The following is a 17967-nucleotide window of genomic DNA, read 5'->3' on the forward strand; positions in this document are numbered from 1 at the left end:
ATCAATTGTCACCAATTATCAATATGCAACTACAAATTTTCTTGTCAAAACAAAGTTTTATGTTTATTGAGCTTTCACTCCGGGTTTACAAAAACACAAAATATCAAAAGGTGTAGTACACTTGTCAGAGCATTTTGAGCTTTGGGCAAATGATTACAAAAGTAGGCAAACTGTGTTTTACAACATGACAGTGATAAAAATCATACAAAGGGGAGAGCTTTGATCATTGGATGCTAATGAGCTTTGAAAACTTTGATAGATTCATTAAGAGTTTTGCAGAAATTGGGTCGAGTTTAAGGTACAAAACTCTGCTGTATATTCATGTGCACAATACGGAGCAAGTTAAACCAGATCTTTTTATTGATTTATAACCTTTTTCAACATATTCATATGCAGTTACATATAAATGTTAAAATACAAAACTGTTTATCTTGGCATTGACTGTTCCTATGTTAGCTTTTGTACTCAGAAATTAGAAAGTGGTGAGTCTAACAAACTGGCATACCCAGTCAAAGTGGCACCTGCCTAGATACACTCCCAGTGTAATGCTGCTACAGGTTCTGACTGATAAATCAAGAATCTCTAAACACGGTTTAAAAATCCCAAAGCAACTTCAAGTAATTTATTAGTGGATAAAAACATTCAGTCTTTAAAATCTGAGTGAGAATCTAAATGTTACAATTCAGGCCATACTTGTGCAGTAGAATAAAGGCTGTGCATCAGTAACTTACTTTAGTATGTGACAATTGAAGCGTCTCCACTCAGAGGATGCACCAAGACTGTCGACAAAACAGCGAGTGTACTTTTATTGTTCATGATGTATAAACAATCTACTGTGAAACGACTCTTATGAAACACAGAGTAACGCGAACACAAACAAATGATTTGATCTACAAATACTGCATAGTTTAATCAGTGCATTTGGACACGCATGTATTCTAACATCGAGGGAAATGAAAGTTGAGGTCAATGTTTTTTTGGTGTTGTTATGCATCTATTTGGAAAGTGTAAACACTACATAAGAACCGTGTTTGGTTCCACCTTCCTGAGCATGTCTTCTGATTCATTCTTTTGAACAGAATAACTGACCTTGTCCAAAGAATATATGACCTTGTTAAGGTAAGAATTTCCCATATACTATCTATACATCTATAGGCTTTTAAAAAATCATGGGATTTACTGTACAATATGAGTGTGAACTGCAGGGCACACATTTCTTGCTCATCAAATTCAGTGCCAACAGCAAGAGTGGCAAGGTTAGGTAGGCATGAAGCTTATACAGTGCCTTTACTGGTGCTGCTTCGTTCAAAAAGCAATTTAGAGAAACTGCCCTACCAGTACAATTGACCTCAAGCACAGGAGAAGGGACAGAAAGAGCTCAGACACCTGGTGTCTTGAGATATAAGACACTTCCAAGGTCAACGGACTGAGTGTTTAGAGCAGCTAAAAGCCATTGATTTTCCCTAAGCTAGTAACCGGATGGCCCCGTTCTCAGAGCCCAGCAGCAGGAGCCTTTTGGTGGGCAAGACCGCCAGGCTTGTCAGAGTGCCGCGGAAGTTCTCTGAGCTTAGCTTCGTGCTGCTAACAGGACTCAGGGAGATATCTGCCATGGAGTAAACCCCTATCTTGTTAGCCACTGTTCCGGTCACAATCTCTGAACCATAAAGGTCAAAGGCGTGGATGGGGTCTGACTGCGACTTGTACTGCCGGAGAGGCTTGTGCTCCAGATCTTTCCACACAGAGAGTGTGTAGTCAGTGGATGAGCTGATGACCAAGTTTCCTTCGGCAGCCTGAAAAGTAAAATACAAGAAAAGAAGTCACTGACTATTCATTCCATATCGAATAAATACGGCCAGTTCAAGTTCATCCTTTCTCAAGACTTGTGATTAAACACCAAGCAATGCGATTAAAATTTCCTCATAAATACCCTAAAACTAAAAAAATATGAGAAATAAGTGAACTAAATAGGATACTTTTAAAGGTCCGGTGTGTAGGATTTAGTGGCATCTAGCAGTGAAGCTGCAGAACTGCAACTTCTCACATGTGTCAAGGGTGTGGGACAAGCTTTTACAACCTTTTTGACCAAAAAGGAAAATTCTGTCTGGAGCTGCATCATTGCACTGCACCATCAAGTCTATATTAGCTTTACTAATAAGTCTAAATGAGCTTTTATTAATATGTTTTACCACAAGTCAGCTATTCTGCAGTGGGCAATTTAGAATTATTTGGAACTTTGACTTTGCAGAGTTGGTGGTGAAAGCAGATGAATCTGTCCATGCAGTATTAGTTTCTCTATTTTCCTCTAAGACTTTTACATTGTTGGATTTTGAATCCATAGCTACCCTGACAAGTAGGGCTGCCACGATTAGTCGACTAATCGATGACTAATCGACTATTAAAATAATTGGTGACTATTTTAGTAGTCGACTAATCGGTTTAATCGGCCTTTTTTATAGAAAAGTACTATAAAAGTACCCCAAGATACTCTTACTGCAGCTTCTTACGTTCCGAAATTGGCAGCTTTACACACTATCCCGTGACAGTGAACTAAAACCCTTTGGCGTGAGTATGAAAGAAGACATTAGATGACGTAATTTTGGGGTTTGGGCGAGACAGACCGACATTTTTCAACATTTTAACACATTTTTCGATAAAATGATTAGTCGACTAATCGAAGAAATAATTGACAGATTAGTCGACAATGAAAATAATCGTTAGTGGCAGCCCTACTGACAAGGGACTGACAACTTTGGAAAATTTGGAAGAAAAGGTGGCAGCCCATAGATGTATGACGCACATTTCAGTTGACTAAATATTTAAACATTTTTTTCAAATAAGATAAAGAATTTATTTGTTTTTAATTTCCCAGCTAAGTATGAGAACAGTCACTGGTTGACACGTAAGAATTGAGGGGGAAGTCTGAGTAATACAGATGTGCCAATGAGAACCACTGTGGTCCTTCTAATGAGTAACCTGTGTCCATATTTGCCTAAACTTGTGCCTTTAAAACTAGAGATACAATCCTTGACCTAATTTGGGGTTAAATAAAGTTTGCTCATCCTTGCGCACTGTTGACAACAGATTTGCTGGGTACAACTTTCACCATCTCTGCACCTCTTAGTATCTCTCCAATAGCTTTGGGGAATGTCAAAATAAAAGCCAATTGGCTGGTTGTTGTCTTCTTGAGTATTTATCATCCAAGAGTACAGCCACAACTTCTGGCTTGAGTAACAGGCTCTTTCAAGTATTGTTTGGAGACAGTGCTGATGTCATACAATAGCTCAGGTTTTTACACATGGTGCTAAATTAAGATTAAATTAACACTACACCTATTAAGTAACAGACTGAATGAAACTCAAAACAACAATATTCATCTTTCTTACAACTGTAAACCCCTACGCATTTCATAAAATGCTTGTTTACATTTTTATCAGGGTCTGGCAATGTGAGATATGCAAACTATCACTTAATATTCTTCACAAAGCTCTCAACCTGCATAAAAACAGGTTAAGCATCAAAGTAAAACTATTCTAGAACCCATGTAAACAACCCACCAAGAGGTTAAGGTTAGACATACGGATGTAAGGTGGGTCATTCAGAGAAAGAGTCAACAACAGGTAACAAGTGGCGTACTTCCACTGCGTGGGTTGTGATTTCTACAGCTGTGGTCATCCAAAAGTTTCCACTCTTTAACACTTACACTCGTTTGTGTTTATTGTGAAATAAAGAACAAATAAACAGAAAGTAATTACCCTCCTAACAGTAAAGGCCTATAGCCCAACCCCAAACACATACGATCTTTCTGTTATTTCAGAAATTACTCCATGCTTACAACTCAACAAAGTAATGGAGTCATGTTGGAGAAACTGTCCACTTGTGTTTGGCTACAAGTTCATCTAGCAGGACACAAAGTTTGACTACAGCATAGGGAGCGACCGCCCATTTATGTGACACACTGCATGACCCGCCTCCCCCAGCCCACGTCTTAAGTCAACAACTTGGGGACTGTTTCAAACTCATGTTTAAGGTGCTGGCAGCCAAACTGCAAAATGTTTAATGCTAGACATTTTCTTTTCAATACACTGAAATTTGGTTTTGTCTTAGTTTCCTTTCTTCCTTCCTTTTTCTTTAAGGTCTACTGGGCATCTAACATTTTTTATACTGTTCTGAAAGCACTCATTTACTTATGCTTTCAACAAATCTATAGAAACTGGTATTAACTACTCCAGTCCATCATTGCTATAATTTGAAAACATGAAATGCATTTGCATAATGTTGCCAAATAGTTGATATAACTATCTCAAATGAATCCTAAAATAAGAAATGCTCTTGAGGGGTGCCATATGGCCTACAGGTTTGTCCAACGTCCCTGATCAAGTAGGGCCAGGAAATGTTTGTTGCATGCCAGAATCTCTTGCCTCTATTTCTTGTCTCCACTTTACTGTCTGCTATTTGAATAAAGTCAAAGATGCCCCCAAAATGATTAATTTCATACATAACTGTTGGTGTCAACAGCCAAACCTTCATGGAATCCATTTTACTGTCACTGGTAGATCATCTTCCAGTAGCCAAGAAGCTGACCACACACTGAACACCACCAACTACTGACTAAGATGTTACCCAGAGGCAGCCCTATTCAGTTATACAGACATACACATATGCACATAAACGTGCTCCAAGTATACCTTCATTTGGAGGATATCTCCCTCATGAGCCGGCCAGCCCTTCAGAACAAGTCCAGTGCGTGCGTCGAGCAGAACAATGAAGCCAGATGAGAAACCCGCAGCCACAGTGCGCCCTGAAGGGCTCACTGCCAGGTAGCGGATGAGCCCAGCACTCACATTGTTGTATGCCAGACGAAATTCATGCTGGGGACACAGGGGAAGATTTGTCATTGTCAAGTCTGAAATAACTATAGTAGAGAAGTGTAAAAAAAAAAAAAAGGCTACCATTTTGAGAACACATTGATAATTGGAGGATATTGTATGTCAGAATGAGCTTGCTAAGTGAAATTGCTACCTGCAATCCAGGTTTGCGAGGATCGATGAAGCGGAGAATAGAATCTGCACTGCCAAACACAACACTGCAGTGTGGTGCTGGCATGGTAGTGACAGCTGTAATGGGATTCTTCCCGTCCACAGCTTCATACGAGCGGATCTGCTTGCCTAAGGACAACAGAGAGAGTGTAGTTACATAGAATAGTACACTTGTTTCGTTGCACCCATCATGTCCTCTAACCACATGAAGCACCCTCTATGTTTTACATGCACAGTTCTAATGATGAGCAGAAATGCATTGTCTCTCTTACCTGTGTACTGGTCCCACAGGTGCACAGTACCATCGCAGCTGACTACCTCCTGTGAAGCCTCTAGCTGTCCGACATAGAAGATTGACTTTCGATGGTCATTATATGTCAGCCTGGGCTCCACCTCCTGTGTTCCATCACCATGGTTATAAAGGGGCCAAAGCTTTACAGTCTTGTCTTTACTGCCAGAGAGGAAGTAATCCTCTCCGGCCAGGGGGGCCAAACACTTCGTGGTGCCTGAGTGACCCAGGAAGCTCTGCAGCCGGATCTGGTGGAAGTGGAAATGTGGATCCTGCTGGTTGAGGCCAATCTCATACTGCCAGTAGGCCAGCCAGTTCCCCTGCAGGGAGCGGCCACTGCGAGGGAGCTCCTGTTTCAGAGCACTGTCCTCTGGGGTGGGGCCTGTCACCCAGGAGGAGGAAAAGGAAGCTGTGCCAACTAATGAAGTGGTGAAGGTGGACGCAGTGGTGATGGGGGTAGCATGGCTGGAGCGTCCCCAAGAGTTACCCAAGCCCAAGTTGGAGCTACCATCGTAATCAGCGTCACGGGACACTTGGATACGGTTTCCTACCAGGTGGCTCCCAAATGTGCCTGACTCAGGGACGGAGTCTCCTAGTGAGGTGGAACTCGTTGAGGGTGCAGGGAATGGGCTGCAACCCATTCGTCTGCCAAAACCAGAGGAGAGACCCATGGAGGACGCAGGCAGCTCCACCCTTGACGCTGTTGCCAGATTCGTCTCTGGATTCCCCTGACGCAAACTCTGATGGTAGGACTGGGCCAACTGCCAGACCAGCTCGTGGTTGGGAACCAGTTTCCGAATTGCCACGTCACCTACAGAAATCACAATACAGCACTGACTTATACCACTTTAGTATAAAAATATCTTTTATTTAATCACAAAGCACACTGCCTTCTTCTTACTAGATAGGGTTTTTTGAATTTGGGCCAGGATGAGATGTTTCTTACCTATGAGGCAATAGAAGGGGATATAGGAGGCATGGGCCATCTCAGGGTTAAATACAGTCTGTAGCTCCTCCAGTACTGCCAACTCATATGTCACATTAGACTCTTCAGGTGTGCAGACATCCACAACCGTGACTTCTCCAACTACTCTGCGAGGGGCGCTGTCCAGCTACAGTGTGAGAGAGACAGTATTTCCAATTCTGTTTTCTAAAGACATAAGTGTAACTGCATTATGAAACAAATTATCTGATGCAACAAGAAAAACCATCCTGCCACGCTCACAAATGCATGTACTCCCTTTCTCTCCCTGTCTGTCAGACAGTTTGTATTCCAAGTTTCTGCCTCGTTTATATTTTCATCCATATTTTCATCTGCCTTTCTGTCTGTTTTTTTGTGAAGCTCCTCGTGACAGATCTGCTTGTTGAAAGCATTCTAGAAATAAACCTGACATCCCGCTTGTCAGTCTTTATGTGTTGTGTGTGTGCATACCTGGGGCTGCAGAGAATGCAGCAGAGAGAAAACAGCAAAGAACCGACGCAGAGTGTCAGCCATATGCTGCTGCACCATCTCCCTCCCGATGCGCAGACAGATGAGAGCCATCAGGCTGAGTGTCTTGAGACAGACGGCAGTGCGTGTCTGCACCCCGCTGGGGAACCTGAGTACAGCAGAATGTGTACAACCAAGCAGAGTATGAATGACATATCTATCATGGCATGTTTTCTGATTATACTCTATTTCAACACCAAAATGTAAATTACACTGCACTTCAAAATAACTTTAACATTTCTTTGAATAAAAAGCACATCAATGTCTGCAATATTTTACAATGACTTTGCCATGCTGTTTAAATAATTGAACACTACCATCAACTGCATTTAGAGTATGTGCTGGTTGTATGTGTGTTATTTACCCCATACGGGGGGTGGTGAGCAAGTCCAATAGCGGCAGGAGCACATCCTGGTTGATCTTCATAAGCATGTCCATTAGAGTGGTATCAGAGAGAAAGACAATGATCTTCTGTGTAAGTGCAACAGCTCCAAGCAGACTTGCCTCCTTACGTGTGTTAAGACGCTGCGAAGAAGGTGGAGAAACCTGGAAACATACACATTTGTAAAATCAAAGCACATTTTGTTAATGTTCTGGTTTAAGATCCGGCTTTATAGGCCAATGGAGGTTTGATGTGTGTTAGCGCATTCTCCTTACCAGGTATCCTATATAAGGCAGGTACTGGTAAGTGAGTACAGGTTCTCCATAAAGTTGAGCTATGTAGATGAGACAGTCCAACACGGGCCCTGCTGTCTCGTCACCGACCACAGGTTTCTTCTCATACACGCTGCCCATGCCCACACTCTCCAGTGTGCACTCCTCAGATGCTACAGCCACAAACTGGTGTTTCTCAAGACCTAGAGGCAAAGAACATGAAGAGGAAAAGGGGTGAAGAAAACACAAGCTGTAAGACATGACAATGGTTAACTGCAAATTACTGTATAAATGTCCAAAATTTACGTACCAATGTAACAATTTGTGAGCAATCGCAGTAAATTTCTGGCTACATATCGAGATGTCACTGTTGGTCCAAGTTTTGCCGACAGCCATCGCACTGTTTTGCAAACGGTATCTGTGTGTGAAGACGAGACGACCATTAGATATTATCAGTTAATAAACAAATAATTTACATAAACCTCAATCAGTCACTCACCTAGAAGGATCTTTTGCTCTTTCTCCCCAAACTCTTCAGATGGATCATGGTCATCCTCCTCCTGCTCTCCCACAATGTCTTTCTCAGTCTCTTCCATTGCCATTCCATTCACAAATTCACCCTCCAGAGTGGCTACTGTTGCTCCTGAAGCTTCTGTGCAACCAGAGAGAGTGAGCTCCAGGTTGGCAACAGCAGTGTCGTCTGTCCCATCTTTACCTTCATTAGTCTCAGTCACCTCTTCTTCCTCCAGCTCTCCCCCCTCCTCACCCTCACTAGCGTGTTTCAGGTCCTGGCTGCTGTCAGCTGATTTGAGACTGGCTCGATCCCGCATTGAGTCTCCATCACCGAGTGAGAGCTCGCTTGTACTGCTTTTGTCACTGAGTTTCCCCACACTTAGAGACTCCTGGTCTTGATCCTTGGCTGCAGAGTTCTGGCTTGGCTGTTTCCCAGCAGCCACTCCAGCTCCACTGTTGACATAGAACCCATTTTGAAAGTCCTCTGCCTCTGAGAGAAACACTTGGTCATTGAGACTGATGCCAGAGGAGTAATCAACCATCCCTGCCTCTCCAACCACCCCGACTCCTCCACTGGCACCACTGCCACCTCCCATATTCCCGCTGACAGACCCAGACGATGACCGCACCTCGCCACACTGAAAGTCCTCCTCCTCTTCCTCCCCTAGATTACATGTGCCTCCCCTCAGCCCTTTGCAAGCTTCCGCGCCAGAGCCTGAGTTGTAGCTTTCAAAGCCAGTGATGACCTGCAGCACATGGGGGAGGAGGCTGGACAGAAAGGCCTGCAGGCCGAGTCTCACAATCAGCTGCAGAATGAAACAGTCAGTGTAGAGATAGAAACGTCCTCGCAGGCAGTGAGGGTTTTCATAAACATTGATCAGTGGCTTCAGTAAGTACTTGTTTGCATTTCTGGGACCCAGTACTCTAGAGATGGGCTCGAAAAGGTACCAGGCAGCATAGACAGCAGTGGACTCTTCAAGCATGAGAGCGAGAATGAAGGGCAAGAGGATTTCAAGACCCTCAGCTGTGACATTACCCCGCAATAGTTTCTCAAGCTGCTGCCACAGGTGAAAGACAACATCTCTTCCTTGAAGACTACACGTGGTCTCCATTTTGGCATGGTAGGAAAAGATAAAGTCGTGAAGTGCTGCAAAATAGGAAGGGAAAGGAAAGGGAGTGATGATTGGGTTCAGTAGCTGACAGGGGTTAGGGGGAGGGAGACCATCGCAGATAGGCTCATATTTGAAAAGGAGTGGACGTGGGCAATCTGGTACTTCTCTATGTGCTATTCCAGAGTGCTTCTCTATTAGCAGCAGTGTCTCAAGAGCATGATGCAAAGACAGTGGCACATCACGGAGGCTGGCAGAGAATAGCTTCATAACAGCTTGGAAACGCTGTCTCAGGGGGGTGCCTGGTTTCAGTCCTCTCAGTTTAGAGGGATAGAATATCTCAGCAATGAGAACACCAAGGGCCTGCATGTCTCTTTGGTAGAGCTGTGTAAGAGAGGGTAGAGATTCAATTATGCCACCGTCTCTCATGCAGTCAGTGGATCCTGCAGGATGACATACTTCAGCGTGCAGACTCTTCACCAGGAAATTGTTCAACTTCTCCAGCTCTTCCAAAGGCTGCAATGGGTTAAAGCCTTCAGGGAGGACGATCTTGATTTCCTCTGCATTGGTGGCAGTCACACTCCCCTCCCCATGTTTTTTGTTCGTTGGCCCACCTCTTTGTAACATGGCACTGCGCAAACCAGGGCCTATGCCGCTTGTGAAATCACCAGGGAATGAACTCGGGGACTGGGATACAATAAGTGCCGTGTGCTCTCCTCCCATCTTTCCTCCCACTGTACTGACGCTTGGCAGTGGCACAGAGCAGGATACAGAACTAGATGAGCCAGCAGATGCTAATGAGTCCAGAGCTTCCATACCTTGTTCAAGCTCTTCATCTCTGTCTACCATGGTCCAGCTGCTTGACTCACACCCTGTGGACTCTGGCACCATTCCATCCACAGTGTCAGCCACGGTGTCGATTTGAGGGATGTGTAGAGAAGGCACATTTAGAGCAGCAAGGCCAAGGAGAGGAGGTTCTGGTGGGGCGTACTGGGAAGGAGATAAGCGTGGCGGGTGGGGCTGGTCAAACAGCTGAACTACACCATAGGTAGTCAGATTGGTGTGGTTGTCCACTAGGTGCAGGCACACGTTTTTGGCCTTTACAGCTTCTTTACCAGACAGCTTATAGCCAAATGTGAGATCTATCCAATGATGCAAGTACTGGGACACCTCTCTGCTCTCCAGAAGGCGCCGATGGACCTCAATAAACTCCTCACACGACTTGCACCAGGAAGGCACATCCAGGTCTGGCATGTCGGGGTGGATTGAGCGGAAAATGGAGGGGTCTGTGTAGAACTCTGGAATGCACTCATCAGGGGTCCAGCTCTGCATGCGCTCCATACTGGCTGGGTATTCATTAGGCTCCCACTGGGACCTAACATGGCTGCACAACACTGACTTGGGTGTCTGCCGGGCTTTGTAGACATAGTAGGTAATGTCTGAGAGTACATCAGATATGTGATGAGGTACGTGGAGATGGTCTGACTGTCCAGCACCGCCAGCACCTACAGAGCCACCGAGGTCTCCACCTACACCGCTTCCACCTACCCCATTACCCACTGCAGCAGCCAAAGCCTCTTTGGTCATCTCATATGTGAAGTCCAGCTGCTTATCTCCTTTGTTGAGCCTAAACTTTGACCTCCTTAGGTCCCGGAATTTTCCAAATGGCACAGTGAAATCCACAACCCAAGGCAGCACTGGGTGATAATTGGGGTCTCCTTCTCGCCGTCCTGCTAACCTGTTCAGTTCCATCAGGTAGCGGAAGTTACTGACTCTTCCGTGGACCCAGTCCAGAACCAACTTCTTGAGCTCATGAAAGCAGTCTTTGCAAAGTCTTTTGTTCTCTTGGCTAACACATGAATTGTTCCTTGAGAGGACACTTTTTGGCACTTGTCTGCCAGTAACATCACTATTTGCATCCCCTTCCATCCCCAGTTCCTCATAATGAGCTAGGTTGACCTTGAGACGACTGCAGAGCTGTTCATCTACTGCTATGTCTTGCAGGGAGAGCTCTCCACAAGATAGACCTGCTGCATGACATCCCTGCAGGGCTATTAGTAACTGGTACAGAATGAACAACACTTTGGCATGGCTGTTAGCGAGCTTGGCGGGGCTGAAGGAGACAATATCATTGAGTGAATACTGAGTATAAGGTAGAATCACGTAGAGCATCTCAGCAGTCTCAAGCAGACACTCTGCAGGCAGAACATTAGGACACAGATGGTCTGACTGGGACTTGGAAAAGCAAGATGAAGTGGATGGCAAGTAGTTTTCTTTCTCCTTCTCTCTGGCTGGAGAAAGGGATGGTGACACTCTGTCAGATGAGATGAATGTGGAATTGAAGAGCTTCTGCAAGGCATGACGCACTGCATCTACGGCTGCAACATGCATCTGCTCATTGGCTCCTGCATATGACTGCACGAGTTTGTAATGAGCATCACGCCACAGATTCCTGAAAAAGGGAAAAAAGACAAAGAGCCGATACATTACTATCTTAAATACGTTCTACTCAAAGACTGCATTTATTTTCCCGCATTAAAATATTTTTAAGTAATACATAAATCTTACACAATTCAAAATCGTGGCAAACATTTAATGGACATCTACGCTGAAAATGCAATTAACAGGGCAATTTTGACTTTCCGACTTAAGGAAACTTCCCAAAGCTGCAAGCACGAGTTAACAGCTAATGTTATTAAGAGTGCCCAATTGAGCTGATAAAGTGAATCGGAAACCCTGTCCTAACCACAGCAGGTAGCCATACAACTGATGAAAAGCTCATTTAGATACAAAAACAACACACACAAACACTTCAGGAATCCACAGAGTGAGGTGATATTAGGGCTGCGATTTACAATAGTTTTAATTATGGATTGATCTCACCTTTTTTTTTTTTTGTTTTTTGATTAATCACAAGTCACTATGTTTTCAAAGCCCATGTCTTCAAAACTTTTTTGAATTTTTGCCTGACCAACAGCACAAAACCCAAAGACAGTAAATGGATACATTTTAAATACATTTTAATAACATAAACTGGACAAAAGAAGTAAAGAAGCATGTTTGATAGATAAATGACTTTAACAAGTAATCAGTTATACAAATTGTTGCAGATTGAAGAGCTGTAGATTAACTTACCGATTAATTAATTAAATGATTGTTTAAGCTTTCACTAATATCACAGAAAAGCTTTTATAAACTCATTGGACTAAAGTACTTGATGTTTAAAAGAACAGTCAATTGCCATGTGAAAGAAAAGTGTTCTTTAAAGGGAGATTTTTATTTTTACTTTTCGTGCAGAAATAGATAAAGATATATATGAGATAAGAGATAGACAATAGATAGAATAACAGAATTTACCTGACATTATGTTGTGACACACACTGCATGGATTTGACATACGAATCCTGTGACATGAATTCCATTTGTTGATGGCATGGGTCTCTGGCCAATCTGTAGCTCAGCTTGCTTTTCCTCAGACCTTGAATGCACACTCGTGTCCAGCCAGGCGGCAACTTTGCCTGGGAACACTGCAGGTAGGTGCGAACTTCTGCCTCACTGATGCTGTCAAAGCGGGCACATCGCATGATCCTCTTCTCCCTCAGGGCGATCACCCAGCGTGTAGGGACAAGTGCTATGAGCTCCCTGGAACGGGGACCTGGGCCTTGCTGCCGCCGGTCAACCCCCAAGTCTTTTTCAACCGCATGCATCAGCCGATCCATGGTGAGTCTGCAATGCTCGCTAAGAGTCGCACAATGTCCTGCTGTGTACACCTTGCTGTCTCCCACAAGGACGACTTTCAGACATTCATTGAAGAAGAAATCAAAGTCATCAAGGGCAGAGCTAATGTCCTCTTCTTCCTGTCCCTCTGAGGAAATAATTGACAAGCATAATGGATAATTAGATAAGCAACTACTTCTTTTGTAGTTTGCTGTAATGAGACACTAATTGTTTTCCAGAGAGGAGAAAAGGAGGTTTCTGCAATGGAAGTGTGATATGATAATGCTTAATGCACACGATTACTTCTCCTTCTCCAAGTCTGAAGCTGGAGCTCGAGCTCTGCTCACTCACATGACTGCCTCCTGCTTCCGCCCCATACACACATCCATTCCACCTTAGTGACAAGTTTATTAAAAAGACTCAAGTTTAGGGATTTAAACTGTAACTTTAAAACAATTCCTCGATGCCACTTACCAAATGTACAACTCACTTTACTTACGACAAGTTCCCAAAATGGTAACATAGTAACAGAAGCTAAAAGTTTGAGTGGATTCGTTTAACGTTAACGTTAGCTAGGCTGCTAGCTGTCTGGCAGAGATACAGTCGAAATAAAATATAAAGCCCAACTTCAACAGCGACTATACATATTGTAAGCTTCAAACAACATTTGTATATGTGATTTAGCTAACGACAACCTGTTTTACGTTATAAATATCATAACAGGAGCTTTAAGAAGACTATAGAGGAAGTAACGTCAACTTAACGCTAACAGTTAGCATAACAAAGTAGCTAACGTTAAGATACCTCCCTCAAGCAGGCAAAATGTCTTCAAATAGTTAATAACATCACTGACACAATGCTGAACAAGAGCAGCTATGCTGATTAAATGTCACTCCGCTGTAATTACAAAACAACAGCCCTCAATGTTCAATGTTTTGCTCACCTCTCAGCACCAATAGCAGCTGACAGCTAGTTAGCGCTAAGCTAACGGTGCACCGCCGGTTTCACGCATGATGAGTTTGTACAATAACTTCATGAAACCAGGACATGCAGCGGGGCGACGTTTACTTCCTCCATGTTTCCTGCTGTGTATTGATGCGTGTCAGCAGACAGACGACAGTCAGTCAGCCGATGATGTTTTGTTCAGTGCTAGTTGGAGCCATGTTTAAGAAGCGACACCTCACGTGACATAACACCAGCCCCGTCTCATGTGATTACTGCTGCTGCCCTGAAGCTGCAACACCATAGGGCCCACTTCTTCTTCTTAGAGGTATAAAGGTAGCTGGCGTCCTTACTGTTGCATTACTGCCATCTTCTGGAGTTAGTTTACTCATGAAGTGTCCAGTTTGTCAGATTTTGTTACCATCAGCTCTGTTCAGTTTAAGAAGCTGCTAATCAAATGTCTCCTACCTTGTCCTCTTCCACCACATTCCAGTTTGCTCTTTAATCCTGCTCATGTTAGCCCCTAATCATATCATTTCCTCAACCATGTCCTTTCTCTCAAATATATAGCCTGTTCCCTCTAACTAGCAAGGATGTGTTTTAAAGTTTCTGGTACCTGACAATGTACACAAAGACAGCTTGGATGCTTCCCCACAGTCTGAGGAGTTGTTTGAGATGACTGCATTGTATATTTATCCTGGTTATTTTCGGATCCTCTTTGCTATTTCCTCTCTTCCTCACAATATCCATTGAATTTTGAAATGACGTAAATTTATGTCCTCCTCTTATCTCTCTAGGGTCACCTTGATGAAGCGACAACCACGGTGGAAAAATAGAGGTGTCTGTTGTGAATTTATTCAATATGATTTCCAACTCCACAAAGTTTTAAAGGGCTGCATTATAGTGCATCCTCCACAGCACACTGGGTGCATTGTTTAAATTTTTAATACCCTGAATTTATTGGAAAACTGTGTTTTTATATTGGACAATCTGTTATGTTTTCTTTGCACATTTGCTGACGCTTGCCTCTTTACATTTCATTGTTAATCCTGTGGTGTGCATGTGACTATTAAAATGCTCGAATCCTGGAGATATATCTCGCTGAGCTAATGTAGTGAATGAAATGTAGCCACAACTCTACATTTTGCTTGCAGTTTCCTGGCCTTTAAAGTCCCTGGAAATGATCTTATACTCATCTTAATCTAGACTTATTTTAGGAGCCACCCCATTATAGACTGCTTCCTAGATTGGCAGTGTCTCAAGATTGCACTTTCTACTGTGTTAAGTTTGAATAAATATTTCCATGTAATATCTGTCAGGGATGTACTGAGAGTCATCTCCACAAGGTGGCATTATGTCCAGAATCTCACAGACAATGTCCTCCAGCAGTCTTGTGCAGACCTGTACAGCATGTGTAAATGTTTAGTCATCTGATTGTGACTCAATCTTTTGTAATGTCTCAATAAATTACTGAGTCAGGCCCTCTGTCAACCACTGTTGCATGTTGTTGTTTTGTAGTTGTCATGTGAGCATAACTGATGGCTGTTAGCTAAATGTGATCAGTGTTGGACAAGTGCAACACTGAAATCAGGATTTCTATCACGTTATATCAGTCTGACTACTCGCAACGATTTGAAGTCATCAGAGACTAAACAGAATTAATTTCTGTCTGTGGTCCATTTATTATAATAGAGAGCCAAACACAGGAAAAAGGCACAAATTCTTGTTTACAGAAAATATTATGTTCATATGTATGTTTGAATATATTTTCTAAGATGGTCAGGAATATGCTTCAAGGTGGATTTACTTTATGTTGCCATTGCAAACTTAATATGGATGTTATGTAATAAATGTAAACCTTTGAAGAATATTGACGCATGCCTCTCAGTGTGAGATGATCTACTTTTGTTTTTGTTGCTGCATGAGTCCTGGTGTTGTCGGCACCTGAGAAGGCACTCTTGTGAAGGCTTTGCATGAAGCAGTCCTGCTTCGTTTATGAAGTTAAGAATGCATATTTCTAATGTTTTTGAAAGCATATTATGGCTTGAAGTGAAAAATAGCAAGCAAAACTGATTAAATAGAAAGCACAACTGATGAAGCAAAGGGACATAATTAAGTCAATTACTGTCAAAAGTCAACAAAAGGACTGTCCACATTATTATAAATTTTGTATGATTTCACAGCTGGTAAAAATGAGTCTATAAGAATGGATGTTGAAATCCCACACTGGGTTGTAGATTCACAATTACAGGGACACAAATTGAAAGCTTCTCTCATCCCAGCATACTGCCCATGCAACATAATTACTGTAAGCACTTTTACAGAACATACAGCCAAAGAACATGACATTCCCTGGCTCAGCATTCAGTGTCCTTCTCTGAGCACCACTCTTAGTACTTTTATAGTGCTGCCAGGCGAAATGAGTTTTATATCCCAAAGAAATGTTGCTTTTGGGTTGAAGCATTCAGGGCACATGGCTTGAGCTGACATAAGAAGAGGGTGTACACGAGGAAGCATACTCTGTACATTATGTCAAAGTACATTACGTAACACTGAAGTAAATACTATGTGTAATTTTGTAATGTAGCCTGTCACATCATGCGAAATACTATAACTGTCATCTTATAAAGTCACTAGAAGGGAAATGTGCCTCTCTACAGGTTGAGATAATAATCTGAGATGACCTTTGATGCCCTTTAAAACTAGGAAAAACTCAAACATGCATTGAGTTCAAACTAAAACTACGGATGTTTTTATCGAAAACATTATTTTACATTTGTAAAAAGTGAAATATTTGCCGTAATACAGAGAGATTTTTATATTTTCTGTTGGTCAGTTGGTCAAAGTTGGTGGAAGGTCAGGTGGAGAATTAGTGTTTGATTCAGACAGTGACATCAGGTAGTTGTTCACAAAGCACTTTATGTCACTCCCCATTACACAACCAGCTTTTTCTCTTTTCCACATACAAATTTTTGGTACAAATCCATTCAGATAACTCTTCTTTTTCTTATAACAGGTACATAGTTCTTGCAGGTACAGCCAATTTGACATAATACAGCAACATTTTTTGGCCACAGCTCAGTAGTCTTGGGTTTTTAGGTTTTCTTTTCAGTTATGTATCGAAAATAAAATAAAAACAAGTGACACAGACAAAGTTACATTTAAAGCCAGATAGTTGTGTGACTTACACAACACAGAAATCTGAAATACTGCATGCAGACTGCTGATAAGGAAACATATTTATGTTTGTTGGAATACATTTGAGGCTTTCCTCTGGCATGAGAGGGAAAAACAGTAATTGTTGCTGAACATATTGTCACCAAATACACACATATCACCCAAGTCATCGTTTGTTCATTCGTTCAAGTCATTAATCTGGGCATACGTGTACGCTGTGGGTTTGTTATAGAATTTCTAAACAATCATGCAAAGTACATAACTTGATTAATACACAAAAATAAAGTCAATCTCATCTGCTTAAAATTTTATATTTTGAGGAAGTGGTGGGCATTTTGCAGACATCCTCAAAATAGTTCTCCTGATTTTCCATTTGTTAATATTGTGTTTAGACTCTATTTGAGTTTAGTGGCCTGTTTGTTAAATCTGATTGAAACTAAAAAAAACTCACAGTATTAGTTTATGTTTTCTGGGTGAAACAGGTATTTGAAAGCTGGCTTTAGAGAGCTTGTTTTGTTTTTTAGATATAGGGTAGATGGGCTAAGGTATTCAGGTCAGCAAAAACACAGAAAAAAGTACAGTTACTTAATCGAGAGCACAGGATACAAGCAGTTCTGATCTTATTTTGTTGACTCTAACTTTAGCTCAATCTTTTGTGATGCCCTCTGACGCATGAGGCCCCACCACCTCTCCTACATAGGTGCAAAACACAGACTTTATGGATGTTTTGCCTCTTTTTGTTGTTGTTTTGCATCTCTTCATAGACATCACGCCACTCTCCGTGGTTTTGTGTCTCTCTGTAGTTGCTATGGGGTGTTTTTGTTTCTTTGAGCTGCTTCCTGGTCGGTATGTGTCCCTTCAAGTGACATGTTTGCAGGTGAAGGCCAGGAGGGCCCCTGACGTTTGGGCCCCTGGGCCTGTGCCTGCTCATTCAGTAATCCAGCCATGATTTTGATACAACGTGGTGTTGTCATGTGCGCATAACTGATCAACAACATTAAAATCAGGATTTCTACCACATGCACTACCCATAACATTTCG

At 42.5% G+C, this 17967-nt stretch overlaps 1 protein-coding gene across 1 annotated transcript; it reads right to left on the bottom strand.

The window, feature by feature from the left end:
- Window positions 1–354: 354 nt before the first annotated feature.
- On the bottom strand, window positions 355–14021 carry wdr81 (WD repeat domain 81). The gene is made up of 12 exons (XM_050064441.1): window positions 13751–14021; window positions 12448–12955; window positions 7968–11542; window positions 7779–7886; window positions 7472–7671; window positions 7179–7360; window positions 6758–6923; window positions 6272–6437; window positions 5309–6136; window positions 5020–5165; window positions 4686–4868; window positions 355–1790 (listed from the first exon to the last, which is right to left on the bottom strand). Exons 2-12 carry the CDS (start codon window positions 12807–12809, stop codon window positions 1464–1466), a joined length of 6243 nt encoding a protein of 2080 aa, XP_049920398.1. The 5' UTR covers window positions 12810–12955; window positions 13751–14021; the 3' UTR covers window positions 355–1463.
- Window positions 14022–17967: the final 3946 nt, after the last annotated feature.

This window comes from Epinephelus moara, chromosome 2, assembly GCF_006386435.1.
Source record: "Epinephelus moara isolate mb chromosome 2, YSFRI_EMoa_1.0, whole genome shotgun sequence".
In the NCBI taxonomy this organism is placed as follows: Eukaryota; Metazoa; Chordata; class Actinopteri; order Perciformes; family Serranidae; genus Epinephelus; species Epinephelus moara.